The following is a 23,636-nucleotide window of genomic DNA, read 5'->3' on the forward strand; positions in this document are numbered from 1 at the left end:
CTTGAAGACATATGAATTTGTTTCCTTTGAATTGATTTTAAATTTCAGTTTTTGTTTTCTTTCAGTAACATTTTGGCTTTTATCTTGGTAATTTTTGTTTGAAGCACTACTCCATTTCATTGCACCTCATATTTCCAGTCTCTCTTGAAATAGTTGAGAAAATGTATTCTCTCATAATTTCCCCCTAGGATTGGGAAACAAAGCAGGATACTCACAGGAGTGCTATAGAGAGGATTTAGAAATTGGTGTTAGTGTATGTGATTAAAATGTTTCAGGCCTATGTGGAGTATCACTAGAGATTTCTCCAGAGTCAGTAAGGGCCTAACTTTAGATACTAAGCAAGAGGTGATGGGATATCACAGATTAAGGACTCCTTTCTCATTTACAGAAAAATTTACCCATGCCTTTATCTATCTTTGCCAACTCATCCCCCATCTCAAAAGTTGCCACACATCTTCCTCTTCCCTACCCAACTCCTCAATTTGTGATCAATGTCTTTGGAATATTTTCATCTCTCCCTTTCTCCATAACTAACAATGTTCACAATCACTTTCCATGCAACAAAGATGCACCCATTGCATTTTTCCACTCCCTTCTTCTCACAGCCAACTCCCTTAAAATAATCACGTTTTCCTCATTTCCACTGCCTCACAAACTCATCCCAATTTTATGTCTTTAAATTTCTCAAGTCCATCCCTTCTTCTACTATCTCCCTGCTACTCAGCTTCTCTCACCAGGAACAGTTATTTTCCTAATAATTTTGTCTGTTTCTTGTATCTAGTCTTGCTAATCCTCACCTTTAGTAAAACTGCTGAAATTTTCTTCTTAAAACTCTCATTTGTTCTAGTGTCCATTGTTTAAAACCTTTTGGTAGAGTCCTAGAGGCTCCCAAACATGAAAATAAAAAATGAGTAGATACGTTAAAGGAAACAAATTATTGACAACATAAAATGGTCATAATAAATTGATTAAATTCCTTTTAGATGTCCTTTTCTTTAACAAATTTGTAAGGAAATTAGATCTGTTGCAAATGTAGTTTTTAGGATTAAAAATATTTAGTTCCTTTAAAGAAACAACAAAAAAGTTTGGAAAAGAACTTCAGGCCAAAGTCAAAATGCCCCTTAGACTGACAATCAATGAAAGTGATGTTTGGTTTCCAGTTATAGGTAGACACTTAACTAAAATACCTTCAAAATTACTAAATCTTTGTCTTCACTAAAGTATGGATACTATGCATGCCATTATTATTTCAGAGGGTACAATAGATTCTAAAGAAAACATTAAAATAAAATGGAAGCTAGTGAGCATTCTCTTGTGATAGAGAAGATACATAGTATTAAGGTTTTCTCTGAATATAAACATGACTTCTGGATTTACATAAGATAATATTTTCATAAAGGATGCATTGTTCCAATTTACTTTAATAATAGGATTAAATGAATTACTTATGCTAGTTGATAGCAAATAGTCTGAAATATCTCTGAATTAACATTCATAGAGCTACCTGAGTAATCAAGTTCCATAACTAACTTTCTCATTACATATGTATCAAAAATAATGAATAAATGAAAGCTTATGAGGATTTAATTTTAAACCATTTCTGAGTACACACGTCTAAACAAGTTTTAAAAATAAAACATCATAGAGTCCTGGTGGGTTCAATATTTATATTTACTACTCTAAATTTGCATTTTATGATTCATAGTATGTCTTGAAATATTCATGTGCATATACATTATGTATGTATGTTATCATAGCAACATGTAACATATTTAACATAGATCAACACAGTAATGCCCAATATGTTGAGTAATAAAATAAAGCATTATATGGCAAAAATATAATCCGAACAATATTGCTTGGTGAAACATCATGTTTTATAAAGATGTTTTAGGCTCATCTTCATTTTTATCTTTGCATTGAGTGTGGATGTAAATGATATAAAATATGTTTGTAGAACTGAAAAAAATGCCAATAGACTGTAGATGTTGGGGATAAATACATGGTTAGCTAATGGTAGACCGTAAGTAGGAAGAAAGACCTGTCTAAACCTGATTACCTCAGAGCTAGTTGAGAAATCCCTTCTCCAAGTAGGAAAGTCAGGAAAAAGAGCACATTTATATCCTTTCTTGTTCCTAGAAGAAGGATCTCAGTCTTGGATGCAAATTTGAATAGTGATAGTAAGATCTTAGAATATCCCAAAGCTCGTCTACACTCCTGCTTGATTGAGTCAGAAACATTTCATCTCTTTTTATACCTAAGTCATACTCAAACTATTTCTCATGTTTTTTTTGTTGTCTTATTTTACTGGACACTGTCTCTTCTGATAACTTCACTTATTTCCAACATTTAATTGTCATGCATGATGACAATGTCAAATTCTGTGTCTCAATTCAGGTGTCTTCCCCAAGTTCCAGATTAAAATGAATAATTACCTACTGGACACAGGTACTTGGTTTTATGACAGACACAAAATTCTGAGTATGTTGAAAAGAAAACAATTTGTTTTCCCCTTTAAAACTTCTGCTTGCCTTTCATCAAAACAAATGAAGGCAAGCATGTCACCCTTGATTTTCTTCCTCCATGTACCCCTGTTATTCATTAGTTCATGCCAATTTTATGCCTCAATAACATCTGAAGTCCAATTTTTATTTTTTGCCTGATATCCAGGTCACAATCATGTACTGCATGGATCAATTAAAATGATTGTCCCTGATTTGTCTGTTTCTACTGTAGTTAGAATTATTTTATGCAGAATGCATATCAGATTTCACAGTTTAAACCTATTTATTTGTAGAAATATTACCTACATAACATATATTATGTTTTAGCAAAGAAATTACAAATACATCCTCTCACGTGCATTTGGAACCTAGTATCTCCTTAGTTTATCCTTAATCAAAACTATTTGGAATACAGAATTCTAAATACCAACAACAAATAAAAAAAAAATGGTCTGGTCTCTAATTAAGAGCAGGCCTGTATTTTTCTTGATTTCTCTGTAAATAATTATACTGTAATCACTAAAAGGTCAAAACCATGTTATTTCAAATTTGCTCACCCAGTGATTGGCATAGTCTTGGCATATAGGTAGAAAATAATATAGTTGAACACAAAGCAATTAATAAACCTTCAGTAAATTATATTTTTCTAAATCTTAAATTTAGAAAAAAACTTCTAGTAAGAAGAAATACATTTCAGATGAATCCTCTAAAGACTTTGGGCACTGAAAAGTGTCAAGCAGATCAATAAACTAAGTACAGTCATCTTCCTTAAAGAAAGAGGCATATGCAGACATTACTGCATTCAAGGTATAATAACCAAGACTGAGGCAAGTAAACACTGCCATCAGAGAAGAAAAATAAGTCTAAGTTGAAAGATTAGAAAAATTCATTCAAGTCAGAGAAGCAGACATAACAACTATGGAAAAGGCAGAAGCTGAGAGACTTGAATGAAGGTCCTCAGTAGAAACTTATGCTATAGGAATAGCAGTTTATATAATTGAGATGGTCTCGAATAAAACCAAACAAGGTGAGGTACCCATGTGTAAATTAGTTTGTAAGCCTTTTCCAGTGAACTCTTATAATGTTGAACTTCCACTCTAACATGTGACTTTAAAGACCAACAGTGAATATATGTGTGTGCATGTATAAAAACAGTGAATACATATACATACATACACAGTGAATATATATACATGCATTCATATGTATATACATATTTGAACTATATATATATAATTCAAATATATATGTACATGTATATGTATGCTATGCACATATATGCATGTAGGTACAGGAATAAAAATGTGTTTATATTCCAAATCTCTTAGAGAAAATAATATCATTCGGGGGCTATTTCATCTTGTTCCATATGTGGGTTGAAATTAGTTTATTATATGTGTTTCATAGATTTGGGGGATAAAACATTCAGACACCCTTCTAAAGAAGGGCTGAAAACTGTAAAACCAAATGAGAACAGATGAGATTGGTCAGGAAACAATAGAAAAGAAGAAAATTGTGTTTTCAGTTTTCACAACATAATAACTCTATGAGATGGGCAATGAGAAAACAGAAACACAGGGTGAATGATGAAGTGTTGTGGTTGTCACACAACTCAGGGACACAAAAAATTAGCCTTTTCTGAAGGCTTCCCTGACTTTTGGGTGGGGATGCAGCCTAGTGGTAGAGGCCTTGCCTAGGTAGAAGTTTTTTTTTTTGTGTGTATAGAGATAAAAAAAAAAATCATTCCAGAACTGAAGTGCTCTTTTTAATACACATCCAAACCACATTATGTTATTAAAGATTTTAAATAGGTCAGCTGTGAAGTGCTTGTATAGAGATTAAGGCCCAAACATACATAAATATAATTTCAGTTACTATTAAAAAGATAAAGAATATGAGCAAAACATAAACTCCAGATAAGCTTTTAATGCAATGCTATAATATAAGATGCTCTCTAGTACACTAACTAGGATTTATTGAATTTCATCTTAAACAATTGGATTTTTCCTGTTACTGTTCTTTTTTGTTTGTTTGTTTGTTTTTGTTTTTGTTTTGTTTTTTGAGAAATGAGCAGTCTCCAAACCAGGCTCATTTAAATTCTTACTTTTGTTTTCTGTGATAAATCAAAAGAAACAATAATTATCTGTTGACTTCAATGATAGAACAAACATTTAATCCTAGGAAATCATTTAAAAGAACAATCAGTAATATTTTTCACACATTCAGGGTCATAAAGAACCCAGTTTTAACAGTGGGCGTAAGGAAATGTATTTGAAGATGGAGACACATGAACATAATCACAGAATTAAAAAGCTATTTTTCCCATTCAGAAGGTATGATGAGCCTGAAATTCAGTTTCTGCCTTAGACTCCAACAGAAGGAGAAGTCAGGGTGTTTTCTGGTGAGTGGGTGAGATTGTGTGGTAGGTATACAATTGACCAATTGCAAGGGATTTACCCAGGATTTTTCATGGAAAAAAAAAAAAAAACAAAAAACAATATGGTATTATCTCATTTTATTGTTAAGTAAACGAATTCTTTGAATCTACAGTTTTCCAAGAAAAGGCCAAAAAATAAAAATAAATAAATAAATAAATAAAGGAGAAAAATATTTTAGAGGTTCTTCAGTAGGTAATAAGATGAAAGATGATAAGAGAATGGAATGGATATACATATTTTAAAATGATTTCAGAGTACTAATTTTCATACCATCAATGATGAGTGAGACTATACATAATAAATTTTTATAGTTTATAAATTGACTAGTCTTATATAAAAACACAATATTAGAAGGTACATCTAATAGAGCAAATAAGCATTACTCTTTTTTTGTCTCTCCATCTCTAAACTGTAAATTTCATTTATCTCCTTCAATTCGAATGCAGGGAATCTCAGAAATGAACATTAAGAAAGCACCCTGTGCACAAACGTCACCAGGTATTGGCATCAGTGGTCCTTGGGTGGTTCGGAGTTTGCATTTGAAAGTCAGGCTGGTACAATGGCATTTGTTTAATAGCAAGGGATCCTAAGGCACATGATCAGGAAGACAGCTCCTTCAAAGACATTGCTTTAAAGAAAACTCCTCTATCCAACCAGAATTCCAGGCTGTCTAGATTTATTCACTTGCAAAATCCACAAGGCTAGGTATCTGAAGATGGAAATGGGCACACAGAAATGTCCCCTTTCTGTCTATGGTAGTGCAATGAAGCATTTAGTGGAAGGTTTATTTAAGTCCATTGATCCTGAACTTGATTGCCTGGGACTGTTAAAAAATTACTGATGGCTAGTGTTCAGCCCCCAAAAAATCTGAAGAAATAGATCTAGGGTCAGATCTCATGTGTCCGGATTGTTTTTAATGCCACAAATGATTCTTACCTGCAGCCATTGTTGAGCGCTGTAGACGTAACTTATAAAGGAATATTTTTGTCAGAGTGTTATGTATACCCCCAAACATAGCATCAAATTTGCATTGTTTATTGTAATGCAATACAAAATATTTCTTTTAACTCATTTGAAAGTATTTCTGTTGCTTCCACTGTTTTAATTTTAATGACTATTTGGTCCTGCCTAACATACAGACTCTAAAGAAAGTCTGTCTTCCAATATTCTCCAAGTAACTACAGAGACTTTACAGACTGGATTATGATCTTCCATATACTTCCCAAACTTGAAATGAATTCAGTATCTTACTTGGGTTCACCTTGCTGATCATATAGAATGAACTTTAAAGACAGTTCAGTACTTAACATTACTTTTCAAAGCCCTGTACCTTGCTTTTTGTGTTTTCATCTGGAATCTTAGCAGCAATTGTCCTGGTTGGAAATAACATCTGAGTTGGATTTGTCGTGATTAGACTCAAAGGTGGAGGTTGATCACGGAAAACTGATGTCAAGCAGAGCTGTACAGTCTCCTTCATTGCTTTCATCTGTGACTCCTAAAGAGAAAGAGAGAGAGAGAGAGAGAGAGAGAGACAGAGAGAGAGAGAGAGAGAGAGAGAGAGAGAGAGAGAGAGAGAGAGAGAGAGAGAGAGAGAGGAGAGAGAGAGATATTAACATTTTTACATGTGACTCTGGTCATAATTTCCACTTCCATTCTTCTAGCCTACACTTACTTCCCATACAAATATATATCCATTTTCAAATGTAATTGCCCAGTTTATAGGTTCCATTATGGTATTCACGTTCAGTCTGTTGCTAGGAGCTAATGTGTTTAGTGACATATTTTGAACACCAAAATTCAGTTATGCAACCTATTCTTCCTCTTGAATTGTCATGATTTCAATCATGATAGATCACTAAGAAGGATATATATTCAAGTCATTCTGAAAGTAGATGCCCTTCTTAGATACATGCCATCTTTCTATTGGCATCAATCCTCACTATTAAGAATTGCTTCCCTAGAAATACAGGCCACTGGGTTTTTCAGATTACCCTAAACCTGTTCTATTTCCCCATGTAATTGGAAAAATATGTTTCTGATAAAACTCTCATTTCCTCTGGACCTTGTTAGGCAGTAGAAGTTAATCTGATGGGCTAATGTTACCGCTGTCTTATATAAGCTTTTGAAAATATTCCAATATTCCATGTACTTTCATATACAAGAAATGGTTTTATGCTTTGAAACATCTGTGAAAATGGCATTATTATAACTGTTTTACCTGTTTTCACACAGAAAGATTTTTGATTTGGAATACAAGGGAGACTGATTAAGATAGATGACCATATATAACTCCCATCTATCCACACCTTTCGCTGCTAAAAAAGTTTTAAAATGTCAGGATTAATAACAATCTGAGCACAAATGATAAAAAGATCCCCAGTTAGTAAACAAAAGAGATGTAAATCTTTTGAGTAAACTGATGGGCTATTCTTACAATGACTAAGGAGTAATTTGGGGCATGACCAGATAAGTTGGTGTCATATGTATATCCATTTAGAAACATAGAGGATGTGTTTGGACCATGAGAGAGAGAGAGGTTAGTCACTGGAGCCAAGACCCAAGAATGAGCAGGTGCACGTGAAGTCACCCTGTTGGTGCACACATTGATTGATGCAGAAGCCAGGTGTGCTTTCTCTGATAAAACAAGCTCTCAGCACATTCTCCCATGTTATATAGGATGCCAGGAATACACATTTATATAGCAGTTTCTATTTCCTATTTCTTACTATAAAACCTTGTTGGTCAACTTCTGAGTAGTTGACTTAGATCCTTTATGAACCCTTCTATTGTGCTTTCTGTTAATATTTACCTTAAGATGAGAGTCTTTACTGATAGAATGGCAATTTAAGAATTCACTCTCTTTGGGCCATGACAGCAGTGGCAGTAATATAAGCAACTGGACATGTATTAGAAATAGAACAGGCATGAATTTACTTCTCATTAATCTCACTTTGTCAAGTTCTCTCAGATTAAAGAAGAACTTATTAAAGGGCAACCCTTATCAGGGTCCCTCTTGCCCCTGGAGAGTTCTGTTTCTAGTCTTCACACTTGAATAAATTCTGCTCCTTTCATTCTTGCTTTCCATTGTCCTGTGAATTTCATTATTCAAATTTATAAGAAAAATCTGAAAGATTTGAACTTACTAAGAATTAGCATGGAGGAGTATGAAGTTAGCATGGAGGGAAGGACTAAGATGAATAATGATAATTATGAATTCAATATTTTTATTCAAACTGACCCCTCTTTTAATACTTACTCTAATACCCAGATTCTTGCCTCTCTCCACCCCATCATTTTCCATGATTTATTTTGTTGACTTCCTTCACAGAGTTTTTCAATACTTGTGATTTTTAAGTACATGCACTGTTGTATAAGTTTGCCAGGTTTTAGCATAATCCCTGATACTATAGTGTCTCAAAAAGATTTTGAATAAACAAAAGTTAATTGAAAATATTGTTTCTCTTTGTCAATGAAGAATATTTACAAACTGTTTTCAAAAAAACAAGTGAGAAAGAAGTAATAATCAAATTTTCTGATCTACTTTTTTTTTTTTTTTTACTACAACGTGATTGAGCCTTCCTTTTTCTAGGGACATACTAGGAGACCATGGCTTTGAATGCCATGTCAGGAGCTAAATAATGTAGATGACTGTGAGCAACTTAAATATGTTTTCTCTTTTGCATGCTAATGTGAGACAAGGGAGAAAATATGACTGAGTCAGACATACCTTGACCAAGAACCAAAGCTTATATAGCTTTGAAATGTTGACTTTCAATGCTTAACCATTTAGGAAGCAATGATGTTTGCTGTGTTCTCTGTACTCATATCTTAGTTCCTTGCAACACTGTGCATCTAAAACTTGGATCTATGTAAGTCCTAAAGTATATGTTGACATGATATACAACACTAAATGTTAGCAACGATGGCGCTCAGATGCTGAAAATAATGAATAGTATCCACTGTTTCAAACAGTTATCTTTAGTAAATGTTGTTTAAGCAAAACAAAAAATTTACTGAAACACTGATCCTTCAGTGTTACGTTAGATATTGTCTGAATGTTGGTGCATTCATCTGTTTCCACAAGATAACCCCAGGTTAGCAGGGTCAACGTTATAAAATGTGCTCTACAACTCCTCATTTTTCAATCATAGCGGAAAGTTCTCTGTGTTCCATATTCAACCTATTCTTAACCTCTTACCTTCTAGTTTTCTTTCCTTGGATCACAAGCCTGCATCAAGGCCTTTTATCTTAGATTTTGGTTCAATTCCTTGAATACATTGCAGGATTTTCCTGCCAGAGACCATGGATTGCTGAGAGCAAGCTGCCTTGATTTGACCATCTTCCTCCATGATCCCTGTTAAGTACCTCTTAAGTTTAACTGGGACTATTGTTGATTTCACTCATGTGTGGCTTGACCCAGCTCCATTAGCAGACTCAGTGATTTTACACCACATATAAAATCATTAACATTTTCAATTTTACTGGAACCGTAGTCTGTTTTAAAGCTGTAGGCTACTGTTCACTTTGAAATTTTGCTATAACAGGATATCACTTAATGCACCGTGATGTACACCATATATAATGACTTTCCCCTAGATCCTGAAACCTATTCTGTTCTAACATCAATCTTGTTCTTGCTGTCTTTCTCCTCACTGCACCAAAACACTTTTCCATATGCTATTATGATTCAAGTTCCTTAACTATACTGCTCAGTTGTCACAGTATCCTTTGTTTATAGTCCCTCAGATATCCCAAGTTGCAAAAGCCATATTCAAAGGTCCACTTGGGAACATTTCATTGAAAATGTTCACACACTCAACTCACAGGTTATCTTCTGGGAAACAGATCCTGACCACACTATCTAAGAATGTGCCTTCCTTAAAGCCTCTATCACCTTTCCTAATTTTACATCTTATTTATCCCTTACCATCATTTCAGTTTTCCTTCTTGCTTGCATGTTTATTGTTCATCTACTTTTTTACATAATGTAATAGCTTTGAGAGTTGTAACCTGTTCTGCAGCATCAGCAGTTTCCAATTTAACAAACATTTGCAAGTGAAAAAATAAAGCAAGCTCTTCAGAATGTATAGGTTGATGCTCCATCACATGAGGAAATAATGAAACATTTCCTATTTTATCCAACACATTAGGTAATACAAGTATATTATTATCACAGATATTAAAACTACTTCTATGTGTTCTACATCCTATGGAAAGTTCATAAGAAATGATTGTTGTATGCAATCTTATGATGATGAAAAACTTAAAAGGTAGCATTTCATGTGCATGTATATTAGTTCTTTTCTCCTAAAAATACATTTTTTCTGGAGACAATAAAATACATCCTGTAAAGATAATGGTACTCCTTAAAATACCTAATCTCCAGACTAATGAAAATTTACAACTATTCATGCTCATCTTAATTCTTTTACATAAAAACACTAACTCACAAAGATCAGGGTGCAATATCAGTTTCTGGCTTCAGAAAGACTGTGAAGAAATGAAATCTATATGTCCTTAACTTTATTTCTGCCACAAAATCAGATCTATAAACCCTGGAAACTCACTCAAAATATTTGAATCTGTGCTCTAGTTGGTCCAGGTCCCTTGGACAATACCATGGAAATATGTTTATTAATTTGATAAGTCAAGTCTTCATTTATGTATTCAAATAATAACAATGCCTTATAATTCAGCTATGTGCCAAATACTATGCTCTTATAAAAAGATTTCTCCTTGCCATGACTTTGTTCTGAGAGTCTATGTAAATGTTATCTGTAATAATGCATGATTTCCTGGGTAAAATTTTCTGAGAGTCAGATGCTATACTAACTTTTTTGGTATGAAAGTTCAAGGGATTTTTATCCCTTGAGGACATTTTTATATTCCAGTTGTGAAGGTTGACCATAGTTCATTAGATATTGCCAAATAAATAATTGATTGTTTGGATACTCAAGGTTGATTTTCAGATTTTGAGGTTATTGTTTACATTGAGATGGCAACCTGAGACTTCTTTCACTATATATGTCAGGAGGACCAAGTAGGAGTATGAAAATGTTTTCATAATATTTTCGAGGTATTTAATTGAAGCCAAGATATACCAAACTTAGGAGCTAGACACCTGAAGAGAATAAAAAAGTCTCCTACAAAGGTAGAAGGAGAGAGGTGAAGAGTAATTCTGCTAAACTGTGGTTTTTATCTATTTTGAAATAAGCAGCATTTCTATCTGACTTTATGACTTGAAGCTTATGTGCCTCATACATACCTTACATGAGATTTGTTGAAATCAACATCTACTGTGAAATACTTTTATAGTTCACTATAAAAGGAGTGACATAATCCTAATGGTTAAGGAGGAAATTGTCTTAGGAAGTCTCTGTGATCTCATTCATTAATAATAATAATTATAATGAATGTTTTCCATGTTCCAGATATTGCTCAAGGCACTTTACTTTTCTAATGCATACATATCTCCCATCACCCTTATAAAGTATGTTGTATTATTGATCCCAGAGAAATTGAAAGAGTTTGAGGGATTCAAACATGGTAATTCAGCAAAAAATGTTTCAGTTTGAAGATAGGGAGAAAGATTCTAGGGATCATTATTTAACTACTGAAACATGCAAACTCCCATCATGAATTCAGACTGTGGCATGGTATGGACTGGGTACATAAAGGTTTGTGGAAGAGGATGAAATTGGGGAGGAGGAAAGCACAGAACTAAAGATGGAGGAGCAACTCCACTTTAACGTTGAGTTTAATGACACAGGCCAAATTATTATTTACCAGTGTTTTGTGACCATACCACTCAAGTGACCCAAGTATATTTACAATGTACATATTTATTCTCTGTGATCTTAGTGCCTCATAACTCCATATATAATTATTTCCTAATTGTGAGAGATGTGGAGTCAAAATCAGATGACAAATGTTTTCTATTTCCCATAATACCTAGCATAAGAAGGTCTCACAAAAGCCATTTCAATGCTATTAAGTCATTGATTAAAAAGATTCTATGAAATCAAATCAGAAAAATGTAACGTAAGATTGATCCAATAGGTAGATATGACAAAAACAAAGAGGATGTCAGAATTAGAAGAGTTCAATGTTTATTAGGATCTAAAACATATTACAAAGATGGTGGTATAAATGACACAAAAGTTGTTATTTTTTTTAAGTTGTCTAACTGAGCTTTAGATATTTTTTTTTTTTGGGGGGGGGGGGTGCTGGGGATCAAACCCAGGACCTTGTGCTTACAAGGCAAGCACTCTACCAACTGAGCTATCTCCCGACCCCCTGAACTTCAGATTTATATGTCCCACTGAATTTCTGATTTTACCAATTCTATAAAAAGTCAAGTGCATTTTTACAAAGTAATATTATGTAACATGAGTTAGATATGGTCAAAGAGTAGCCTATATGAGTATACACTTCTTTTCTACGAATTAACACAAAGTTTTACAAAACTAGAGTCTTGGTAAAATTAATTATATTTTATTGCACAGAACACCAGTAAGCCACCCTTAAAATTATTAAATATTAATGACTTAAATTAATTTAAAATGTGGCAATAACAAAGAAGTAAGGTTGTTAAGATAACAAATTACTCATTCAAAAGTTTAATTGATCCCAGAGTTCTAAGCCTTACAAAGGAACATCATTAGCATTCACAAAATGCTCTTACTAATCCCTCTACTGGGACATTCTCTACATATCCTGTTTGATAATTTGGCTATCTTAGCTGCAAAGATAGTTTTGGTCATACCATACTGAGGAACTGTCCCTATGCAGGAAAGAATCAAGTGCATGAGAAGTAGAATCTTAGAGTGGTCCTTCAACATCACTGCATAGAAACAGGTGCCTGGTGGCAAACACCAGCTGTGTTCAAGATAGAACCAGTTTTAAATTTTCCATCTCTTTTCTATTCTATAGTCAATCAGTAATGAGGAGGCAACATCCTTTCTTTGAAAAATTGCAATAATACATTGTGCATAAATGAATAGATTCTAAATAAATTTTCATAAATGCATGTTTTTACTTTCTTAATTTTCTCAATAAAATGACTTCTAATCTTTAATCACAAAAAATAGCTCTTAACATACAGAACACTTTTTCATAAAATTAAAAAATGATTTTGAATTTTTAAATGTTTAAAAACTATTATATTAATTATAAAATCTATATTTTGTACATACCATTTTTATGTAATTTTATGACACAAAGCATGCAACATGTACATAAATGTAATATACATATGTTGCACACATCAAATGTACATGCCCCCACATATATAACATATGTACATACATGCACAATATATATGTATGTATTTATACAGATTAAATATGATTTTTCTGTATCCTTCCAATTATTCAAAGACAAAACATTTGGAATACAGGGGAAGTGCTTCTTGCAAGCATTCCTAGTATAATTTTACTCAGTCTTTTCCCAAAGACGATTACAACCATGAATTTGATGTACATCTTTTTTCTTAAACTGTTTTTATGATATGTAATAGTTTACATAAGCTTTATGTATTTGAATGGTTGTTAAATACTGTACACATAATTCTGAAAAATTTCACTCAACATGATTTGTTGTATATGTGTCAATGCTGCCACAAATGTATTTTTGGTTTATTCATTAAGTTTATATTTTTTTTCAAAATATCATTATAGAAAATATATGAACTCTACATTAATTCTACCAATAATAAGAAATTAAATCAGTCCCACTGATTAATATGAGCATTACTGCATTTAATGTGCCTTTGCATATTTCCCAGTACATAAATTCTAAGACCTACATATTTAAAAACTAGTTACAACAATTGAATGTCAATGACTACTTCTATTTGCTTCTCAACTCATTCATCCAGAGTTAATGCAAAACATTTTAGTTGGTGCTATAAAGCATGTTTATTCATGGTGTTACATAACAAATGTAGCAGTAAGGTAAAAAATCGAAGCCATGAACTCACAGAGGCTGAACTTTCAGTCAATTTATTGTCACAGCAAAAACAAGGAAAAAATTGGAGTCCAAGGAGACTATCAAATATTCATGAATTCTATAACTATCTTATATGCAGAGCATCTGGAATGGCATTAATAAATCAAAGAAAGCAATGAGCATACTGCAGCTTTTTTTTTTTTTTTTTTCAAAAACAAAGTGTGGAGGCTAAAAGATGTAAACTTACCCTGTCAAGAGCTGCTTTCTCTAGTTCATTTTTGGCTATAGCTAATTTTTGTTCCAGATCAGTAAGTTGTTGGGCCTGTAATACAAGAGAAAGACAAGTCTTTTCAGTAAATTCTAAAATCTCCCACTCTATTTTAAGCATGTCATTCATTTCCAAAGAATAAAAAAGAAAAAAAGAAAAAGAAAACTTAATTTACAAATTTCATTTAGAATTCATGTTCAAAATATAATTTTGCAAGGTCATTTGATCTGTATGCAGAAAATGGAATGTTCTGAATGAATATGCTTTAAAAGTTTCACTGGACTAAAGCATATTTTTCCAAACTTTTAACCTATGTCCTTAAAATGTTGTGATTTGATCCATCAGTTATGTTTTTACTTCTTAGGCCTGAACTGTGTCCCCCTAAAAAATTCCTGCTTTGATTGAAGTTCTCACCCCAAATATGACTATATAGTTTTATTGGTTATAAAGATATTAAGAAGTATAATTAAGGTTAAATGAGTTCATATGGTTATTGCCCAATTCTTAGAGGACACATTCTTCTAAGGAAAGACATGAGATTTTCTCTACTACTCCCCATCTAATAATCATGTGAGGACAGAAAAAGTATTACCAATAATCCAAGAAGAATCCTCTCCAGAAACCAAATACATGGGTACCTTGATCTGGGACTTCCAATGTTCAGAGCAGTGAGAAAATGTATTTCTGCTGTTAAATTCACCTATTTTATGGCAATTTGTTGTGGCAACCCAAAGCAGATTAGTGCACTAGTATTCAGTGTATTTTTAAACTTTGATTTTTAATTACATATAACTGTATCACATCATATCTCTGCAATTCTTAAATGCCATAACTGTTTTCTTTAAAGAAAATTTTATCAATGACTTCAGATTTGGAAGATGCATATTTAAAACTTGTCTCCATCTCTTCCTAGTTATATGATCTTGGTCAAAGCGCTTGACTTTTCAAAACTAGAAATAACTATACTTTTCTACACCATACAACCAACATTCAAGTGAGAAATTTGAGAACTTGGAAGTTTCATTGTCAGCTTACCTATAGCATTTGTACCACCTTGGTCTATTCCATTATTATCTTATTCATCCATTTATCTTTAACTATTCCACATATTTCTACTATTCCAGACACTGTGCTTCACCTTGGGTATTGCAGAGGTTAATTTAAAAATTATCCTTTCCCTGACTTACAAGCTTTTCTCCTAAATTTATTTTTAATCTAGTTTATTATTGTATATGTTAAGAGAGCTCTCATTTTATTAGTTATCAGAATTATATCAAGTATTTCATACATTACCAAATATTAGTGATTTTGAGTTATATATATATATATATATATATATTTTTTTTTTTTTTTTTTTTTCTTCTGGTACCAGAGATTGAATTATTGAACTTCAGGGTACTTTACAAGGGATTTCAGGCATGTGCCAGAGCACCCAGCTTGATCTGTAACATTTATCAAAAACTATTCTCTGCGCTGATAGTAAAAAAAGAAAACCCTATTCTTAAAGAGAAAGCATCTTTGATCATATACAAACACACTTACAAAATCAAACAGTAACAGTGGCTAAAGAATGCAATTATGACATTTGGTGGTAAATAAATGGAGCAGGAGAAAATCATGCTAAGTGAAATAAGCCAGACTCAGAAATCAAATGTTGAATGTTTTCTTTCATATGTAGAGGCTATAAAAGGGTGGAGGACCCTATGAAGTCTAAAGGGACATCAATGCAATTTTGGAATTGTAGAAAGGGGAAGGGAGGAATGATGGGAAAATGGAGGAAGTATGAAATGAAATTGACCAAATTATGCTATGCACATATACAAATATATCACAGTGAATTCACTGTTATCTATATCTCTAAATCACCAATTTAAAAATAACTATAAATAAATAGAAGATCATTAGATTAGAGGAAGGGGAATATGGGAGGGAAACAGGAAGTGCTGGTGACTGAAATGAAGCAAATTTTATTTCCTGCATATATGATGATATAAAAGTGAACCCCACTGTTATGTGTAACTATACTGAACTAATAAAAACATTTGTAAAAATGGAAAAGTAAGAAGAGTAAATAGAGAAAATGTCAGGCTAGTCTAATAACTTACATCCCTACACCTCATTTCATTTCTGGCTTCTTCCACATCCTTGGTCATGTGACTTGCAGATCTTCCTATCAAGACATGAAGTGCATTTACTTTCACTTTGATTCTGATTGTGTCCTTAGAAGTTACTTGTCACTGGGCAGAAATTCTGACTATTCTGACATCACATGGCAAGGACATGGCTGGCTAACCTGCTGGAGCAGAAGTGCCCCTGTTAAGTTCCTGTGGAAAAGCCCAGTTTAGAGTAGGCCTGCCGGCAAGTAAGTACATATGTTTGAGCCATGGATGAACCCAGGGAAATCACTGACTTTCAGCCAACCCATAAGGACTGTTCCTAGTCTCTGGGTTTGGGTTGTTTGTTTCAAAGTAAAAACTATTGATAGATATAAGTTATTAAGAGAGTTCTTCTGAAAGAAGGATGAAAGAAGAAAATCATGCTTGAAATTTTAAGACCTTGCCATACAACTAGTATTAATGCTTTTGAGCAAAAATAAGAACAGTATTTACAGAGCACACTGAGCAAGATAAAAAGGTGAGATAGTAAAGGGGCATATAATGCAGTGCACCATCTTACTGTTTATCAATTTTTAATCTATTGGGCAATTGAATCAATGCATGCCTCAGTTTCTTCTGTAAAGATGAAGACAATAGTAGTACTTACTTTTTAGGATCAGTGATAAGGATTAAATGAGTTAGTGTTTATAAAATACTTGAAAAAATATGACCTATAAAAATATAGCAATACTTGATAAAGGATATATGTCTTTAAAGTTCCATATTACATATATGCACATATATCTCATAAAAGGAACAACAAACATTCTAGAGAGCTTACTTCGGGTCAATAAAAATGAACTAAAAATAGAAAATTTGCTTTTAAAACTATTATTGCCATTAAATCCCAAAATTTCAATTATTTATCTTTTCTAAAATTCTTTTTGTCTGATAAAATCCAGCAGAGATTTTGAAAAACAATAGGTAATAATATAAAGAAAAATATTAGAATTGCACATATCTTAATGTTGTTTTGTATTTGTTTCATTTTGCGTTGCTTTTTTTCTGGGGATTTAACCAGGGGTGCTATACCATTGTAGTTTGAGACAGGGTCTCACTAAGTTGCCCAAGTTGGCCTTGAATTTGTGATCCTCCTGCCTCAGCTTCCTGAGTTATTGGGATTACAAGCATACACCATTGGACTCAACTCAAATACCATCATATTATGATACATCAGTAATAGCTTTGAAAGGATTAGACATTGGATTAGACCATGCATACTAGCTATATTATATGCCACAAAAACATTTCTGTGAATGTTCAACCATTAGAAGACCTCTGAAAGTTAAGGAACTTAATGAGATAGTGCTTTTTGTTTTAACTTAATAAGGTTGAATTAAGAAAATGCAATCTTTTGTAAAAATAAATATGATTTTAGAGACTCTAATGATTCAAGGGTACTTTCATTCACATTTAATTATTTAACAGTATTTATGAGGTGATTAACTGTTCTTAGTTTAGGAAACATTTGCATACATAACTGTGGAAATATGAATGTGGGAAAATGCACATAAAATTAATATAATCATACAAGATTCTAATTGCTAGACTGGAGGTGATTTTAGGCTGAAACTGAGGAAAGAAGGGAAACTTCTCTGTGCAGTGGACAAGTCAAAATGTCTTCTACTAAAAGTAATACCAGATGGCTATAGCATTCATTTTCTCATCTGTGCTTTTCTTTTTTGAGCTTTATAATGTGTCATGACACCAGAGTTCATACTGAAATTCTTAATCTACTTTAAAAAATTATGGAAGTACTGAACTCAGTGTTCTTAAAGACATGGAACTCCAGGTTTTCTTGACTCCCTGTTCCATTCCTCTAAATCCAGAACTGGAGCTGTTGATTTTCTGTTTGCATTTTGGTTTTTGTTTGTTTGGTTTTGGTCTGTTTGTATTTGTTTATAGGAATTGACTTTAAATTGTTCTAGGTGGTAAAGGATAGTACCAATGACACATTTAATGTATAAACTGTCTTTTTTTCTTCTGAAAGCTTTGTTAGATGAAGTAAAAAATGATGCCTAGTGGTTAAATTTTATCTGAAATTTCAATATATCATTTAACAAAAATTTCCCAATTGACTAATTCTGTGAGGTTCTAATTCATGAAACAAAAATGAGTCTGTAAGTCCAAATTTCTGAAAAGCTCAGGGACACAATTTGTTTTAATTTTTAACCTCCCCTCTTCAGTCTGTCTTCTCTTGATTTTTCCTATAAATTTCCATGAGGTTAGAGAACATTCAATTCATATATAGATATATATAATAATATATATATAGAAACAAAGACATATATACAGTATATGTGTATAAATGTATTATATGTCAATATATGTGTTTGTGTTTATGTACATACATACATGTATGTGCACATACACATACATACACATTTGGGTATATGTGTGTGAATATTATCTATATCACCCTTACTTTCCTCCAGAAAGGACTTAATATCATTCTCATTTTAAAATTAATAAAATCCTATGATTCATAAATTAATACAAGCCCAAAATTTGGAAACTTGGCCAATTATAATAAAAATTAATATTAAAGAATGCAAACATGTAAAAAATGGTCATACATGTCTGAACTAATAGTAAAACATCATTGCTTTTGAGTTGAAGTCTTTGAGATACATTTACACAAGACAACCCCAAGTGGAGAAAACCTTCTGAACTAACACAATGGAATTTTTCATGTGACATTTTCTCACAGGGTCCAGAATGAGACTTAGTATTAACCTATTCCATCTAGTAGATTAAAGTTACCTCAAATATGCACACATATATGCACACACATACATATAAACATACATTGTATAATTTGTGATGAATCCCTACACAATTGTCTCCTACAACATGTTCTTCAACTTTACAAAAGAAATGTTCTCACTATAATATAGAGACTTGAGTATTTCCATTTCAGAATTATATTCTCTAGTTTCTATAAAAATAAGAAACTAGAGTGCCTTTTATAACATTTAGCTCCAGGCACTGCAATAATTTTATTTTATGAATTAATTATTAATTTATGAACCATAGGTATCCTTCTGTGGCAAACTCTGACTAGATGAGTCTTGATCAAATGGAAAATAATTTCTAATTTTTGAGAAGTAAATATCAAATAATGCATGATTTCTCAAGTTTCCGTTGGCTTGTCTATAAAAATTACAATAAACCCTCAGCCATTAAAATTATGATATAGGAATTCACAATCATGCCAAATTAATCAGTGAGAGTTGTAAATAAAGGAAGATCTGAATGTCAGTGTCATGGTCCAGGTAAGCATATAGACATATAATTAAGAAGCGATTCATTTTTTTTTCTGTGAAATAAATCAAAATATTTTTGAAGGCTTCCAAAGTATTCTTTACCTGATAAATATAATGGTTAAATTCTATTCATAAGTTTATTTATATTTTTTCTATGTCACCATAATCTGTCATTGTGAAATTATCTGTTGCTACCAGAAGAGAAATTAAACTAGAACACTAAAGAAGGAATATTTTTCTTTTCCATGTCCTGTCTTATACATTTTATATTGCATTTTTCCAAGAGTTTAAACATTTTTAAATAAAATATTCTGTTTTGAACTTAAAGTAATAAAACCTTAAATGATATTGAAGGATACCAGGTGTATGGGAAATGTGCTTATGTCTCATGAGTTTGGTTTGAAGATAAGATTGGGGTAGCAACAGAAGAAAGAGGCATTGATAATTGAGCTGTTAGCTTCTATCCATTTTCCTTGGCTGAGCTGTAAATTTTGTTCCAAAAATTCTGGCAGTCAAAATGTTGTTGGCTCAAAAATTTTAATTTTCAAAGATAGTAAACATAGCAAAGACACAAAAGATACAGAGGTTTTCCAAGTAATAGCTATTTAAAATAAGAACAAATGTTATAATTCTATTCAGGAAATTCCTGCCCCCCCACATTGGCCATGTCGATAGAATCCAAGTTCATGGTTCATCTTAAACCAAAATTAAAATATAGAATACTTTGTGTGTGTGTGTGTATGTGTGTGTGTGTGTGTGTGTGTGTGATGTTCCTACCAAGACACAGAAAGTACCATATAGAAATCATAGAATCGGCTTGTCCCGCAGTGCATGCACAGTATCTCCATTCTCTTGCACATTCAAGATTAATCGAAATACAAAAGAATGATAAACAGCTTAGAATCTAAGATATAAGAGATTACAGCTTTGTTTCCCTTGTAACTGAATCTTAACAGTTAGCAGTCACACAAAATAGTTCTATATAGATATAATTCTATTTTTATCCTTTCAAATGAGGAAAACCAAGATACAGATTAATGAACTATCTTGCTCAATGTTACACAGATGGGAATTAGCAGATTTGTAATTTGAAATCAAGCAGTATCTATCTATAGCTGGCACTCCTAACCACTGAAGTCTATAATGTCTTTCTGCTTAATCACACCCTAATAAAAGTACAAAATTATAGTATCAAGATTAACCTTGGCTATTGGGTTCTTTAATTCAGCACCTGCTCATTTCAACATGAATATCATGAGAGCAATACTGGGAGACTTGGCTTTGAATGACTAATATATGTGTGAAAACTAAATTTAGACCCCACGTCACACACAAATAGCTTAGTATCACATCTGGTAATATGTGCTATTGAAAGAAAAATTTTAATGTGTAAAAATTATAAAGTTCAATACATTTTGCCTTGGAGAAAAGAGTGACAAATACACTTTTCAAGATTAATTTTTAAAATTAAATTGTATTGTCACCATATATGTGTATGTTATTATATATATGTTCCTGTCACAACCACTTAAAATATATCATGGAGAATTTTTTTATGTCTTTGATATTGATTTCCTTTCTCCCCTAAAAAAACACTTAGCCTTTGGGACAAATTTACTCACATTGTTTGTCAGTCATATGTCTTAGCTGAGATCTCAATGCTCAGTTTTAAAGATGGGTTATGTGATTTCTTAAAGCAGTTACTTAATTTCATTTACCTAGTCAAATCATTGTGATTGGATTTGGCACTTAATTAACTTCAAGCCAACTCCAAGAAGAATGTACCCCGGGTGAGAGGAATGGAAACTCTCGTCTAAGTGAAAACAAAATATATTCTTTTTGCTTTGTGCATAGAACATGAAAATATTTAGGTCTAAACTCAAATATGCACAATTGCTAGAATAAAAGCGAGCACCATGAGGCTAATACTGTCCAGAAACAAAGATAACAATAGACAACAAAAAATCAGAACAAAAAAAAAATAAAAAGTAAATATATAACAGGCTCCAGTGACTTCATATTCAGAACATACCTGCTAATCAAGGGTTTTATGCTTTTAGTTAACATAAGTAAGCAAAATTACCTTATGATAATTAATTTCTAGTTAGGTAATTATATTTTCTATAATTTAAAAATGAAAGATTCAAATCATCTTCTTATAGACATAGCAGAGTAACCAGCGCTAGATTATTCCTCTTCCCCCAAAACATTCTAAACCAGTTGTGCCAGACTGGGAATCCTAAAATATGGGAAATGCGTGAACTACACTAGTTTTCTGCCTGAGGTCAATTTATTTACTAAGGTACACAGAACGGTGACCCAAAAAGGGGTCACTGAGCCAGGCAGGCAGAGCTTAGTATCTGGGCAGATTAAAATGACTATAACTCACAGGGTAGGGCCGCAGAGAAGGGTGAAGAGAACAAGGATGGGACTCCCTTAAATCAGGTCAGGGGATTTTCCTTTACATCCTTCACTGAGAGTTGGTCTACATATGCAAAGTGCAATATATCACTCAAGATAAACCATAGAGAAGTTATAACATGGCTGAGAGCAGAATAAAAACAGTCAGGGTCATATACTGTAGTAAGGTCCTGGAGTTCCTTCAGGGATCAAAATGACAGCAGTTAAGCACAAGGGAGTGTTGGTAAACTGCAGACCAAAGACCAAATCTGCCCCTCTGCCTCTTTCTGCAAATAAAAATGTTAATAAATTCACATTTTTTACTATTTTTTTCCTAAAATTTTGAGTGTTTTCTATTTTCCATGATTACACTTCTTCTTGTATTCCCATGTGAAAGCACCCAGAAACCACTCCGGATGCAGGAACTCACACAAGATATTTTATTAAGCGGTCAGAAAGAGTGTCTGCCCACATGGTGAGAGAGAGAGAGAAAATGAGAGGGAAGAGAGGGAGAGAGCGAGAAAAAGTGAGAGAGTGAGTGAGAGAGCTCAAGCAAGAGGGAGAGCAAGGGAGAGAGAGAGAGAGAGAGAGTGAAAGGGAGGAGGAGAGAGAAAGGTGGGGGAGCTATTCTGAAGTAGTGGAATTTGGTGAGCTAATAACAACGAACCAATGGCTGGTGAGGAGGTTTGCAGGCTAACAATCTGGACCAATGTCTGACTAGGAAGTTTGAGGGCTAACAATCTGGGTTGTAATAGATCTGATGCCAATATTCCTCCCTTTTTGTCTTTATAGATACCGGGGTGGGATGATTGTCTTTCTTCTGTAGCTACCTGCTGGGTAGGGGAGAAGAGTTTCATTCCTGTTAAAAAAAAAAAGAGGATTAGGGAGGGCTTTAGGTGGGAGCGGAGTTTTTCAAGCCAGAGGTATCTATAGTGAATCACAGGTCTCAGCTTTGGGTGTCAGGGGCTGGTACTTTTGAAGGAGAAGTGGTTGATTGGCTGATTGGTTGGTGAACTTGTGTGTCCACCAGCTCCGGAACTTGTGTATCTGATTTTGTAGGAACTTCTGTAAGCAATTTAGCAGGCATGGTCCTGTTTAGGGAGATCTGTAGACCTAGAAAATGACCAAAAATTTCTGACTCTGGCAGTTTCCTGCTTACGAATCTCTTTTGTAGCCTCCGATCTTACTTATTCTTGGGGCTAACACCATGTACCTGTTAAAATGTTTGATATGATCCTGAAGATCTTTGAGTCTTGTTCATGTTTCACCCAGAACTTTTTTTTTCCTTATTTTTTTTTTTTAACAACTTTTACTTGTTTGGGTGCCTTCTGGAAGCTTTGTGCTACAGTGGTGAAACTGGGCAGTTTTCAGAACCACGTGGCCTGCAAGGACAGAAATATTTACTCTGTGACTCTTTACAGAGAAAGTTTTCTTATCTCTGCTTTAGAGTAAGGCCTCTTGTAGGTCCATCTGAAGAAAGACAAAAATCAAAACCTAGACGTAATTTGGACAGGGAAAATAAGCAGGTGTTTGGAGGTTCAGCTCAGTCAAGCTACAGGACTTTGGATATTTATTAATGTGGAGGTTTTATTGATCAAGGACTTAAAGGTATTATGTTCTTATTGACAACTTAGATAATCTAAGCACCTAAGCTG

At 33.2% G+C, this 23,636-nt stretch overlaps 1 protein-coding gene across 1 annotated transcript in view; it reads right to left on the reverse strand.

Annotated features, from left to right (window-relative positions):
• Positions 1–23,636, reverse strand: part of LUZP2 (leucine zipper protein 2) — a 535,025-nt gene that overhangs the window by 65,228 nt on the left and 446,161 nt on the right. Inside the window, exons 8-9 of the mRNA XM_079101896.1 lie at positions 14,139–14,237; positions 6,273–6,437 (exon numbers count right to left, since the gene is read on the reverse strand). Coding sequence (XP_078958022.1) covers positions 6,273–6,437; positions 14,139–14,237 — 264 coding nt within the window. The remainder of the gene's footprint in view (positions 1–6,272; positions 6,438–14,138; positions 14,238–23,636) is intronic.

The sequence above is a fragment of the Sciurus vulgaris genome (assembly GCF_902686455.1).
Source record: "Sciurus vulgaris genome assembly, chromosome: 11".
Taxonomy (NCBI): Eukaryota; Metazoa; Chordata; class Mammalia; order Rodentia; family Sciuridae; genus Sciurus; species Sciurus vulgaris.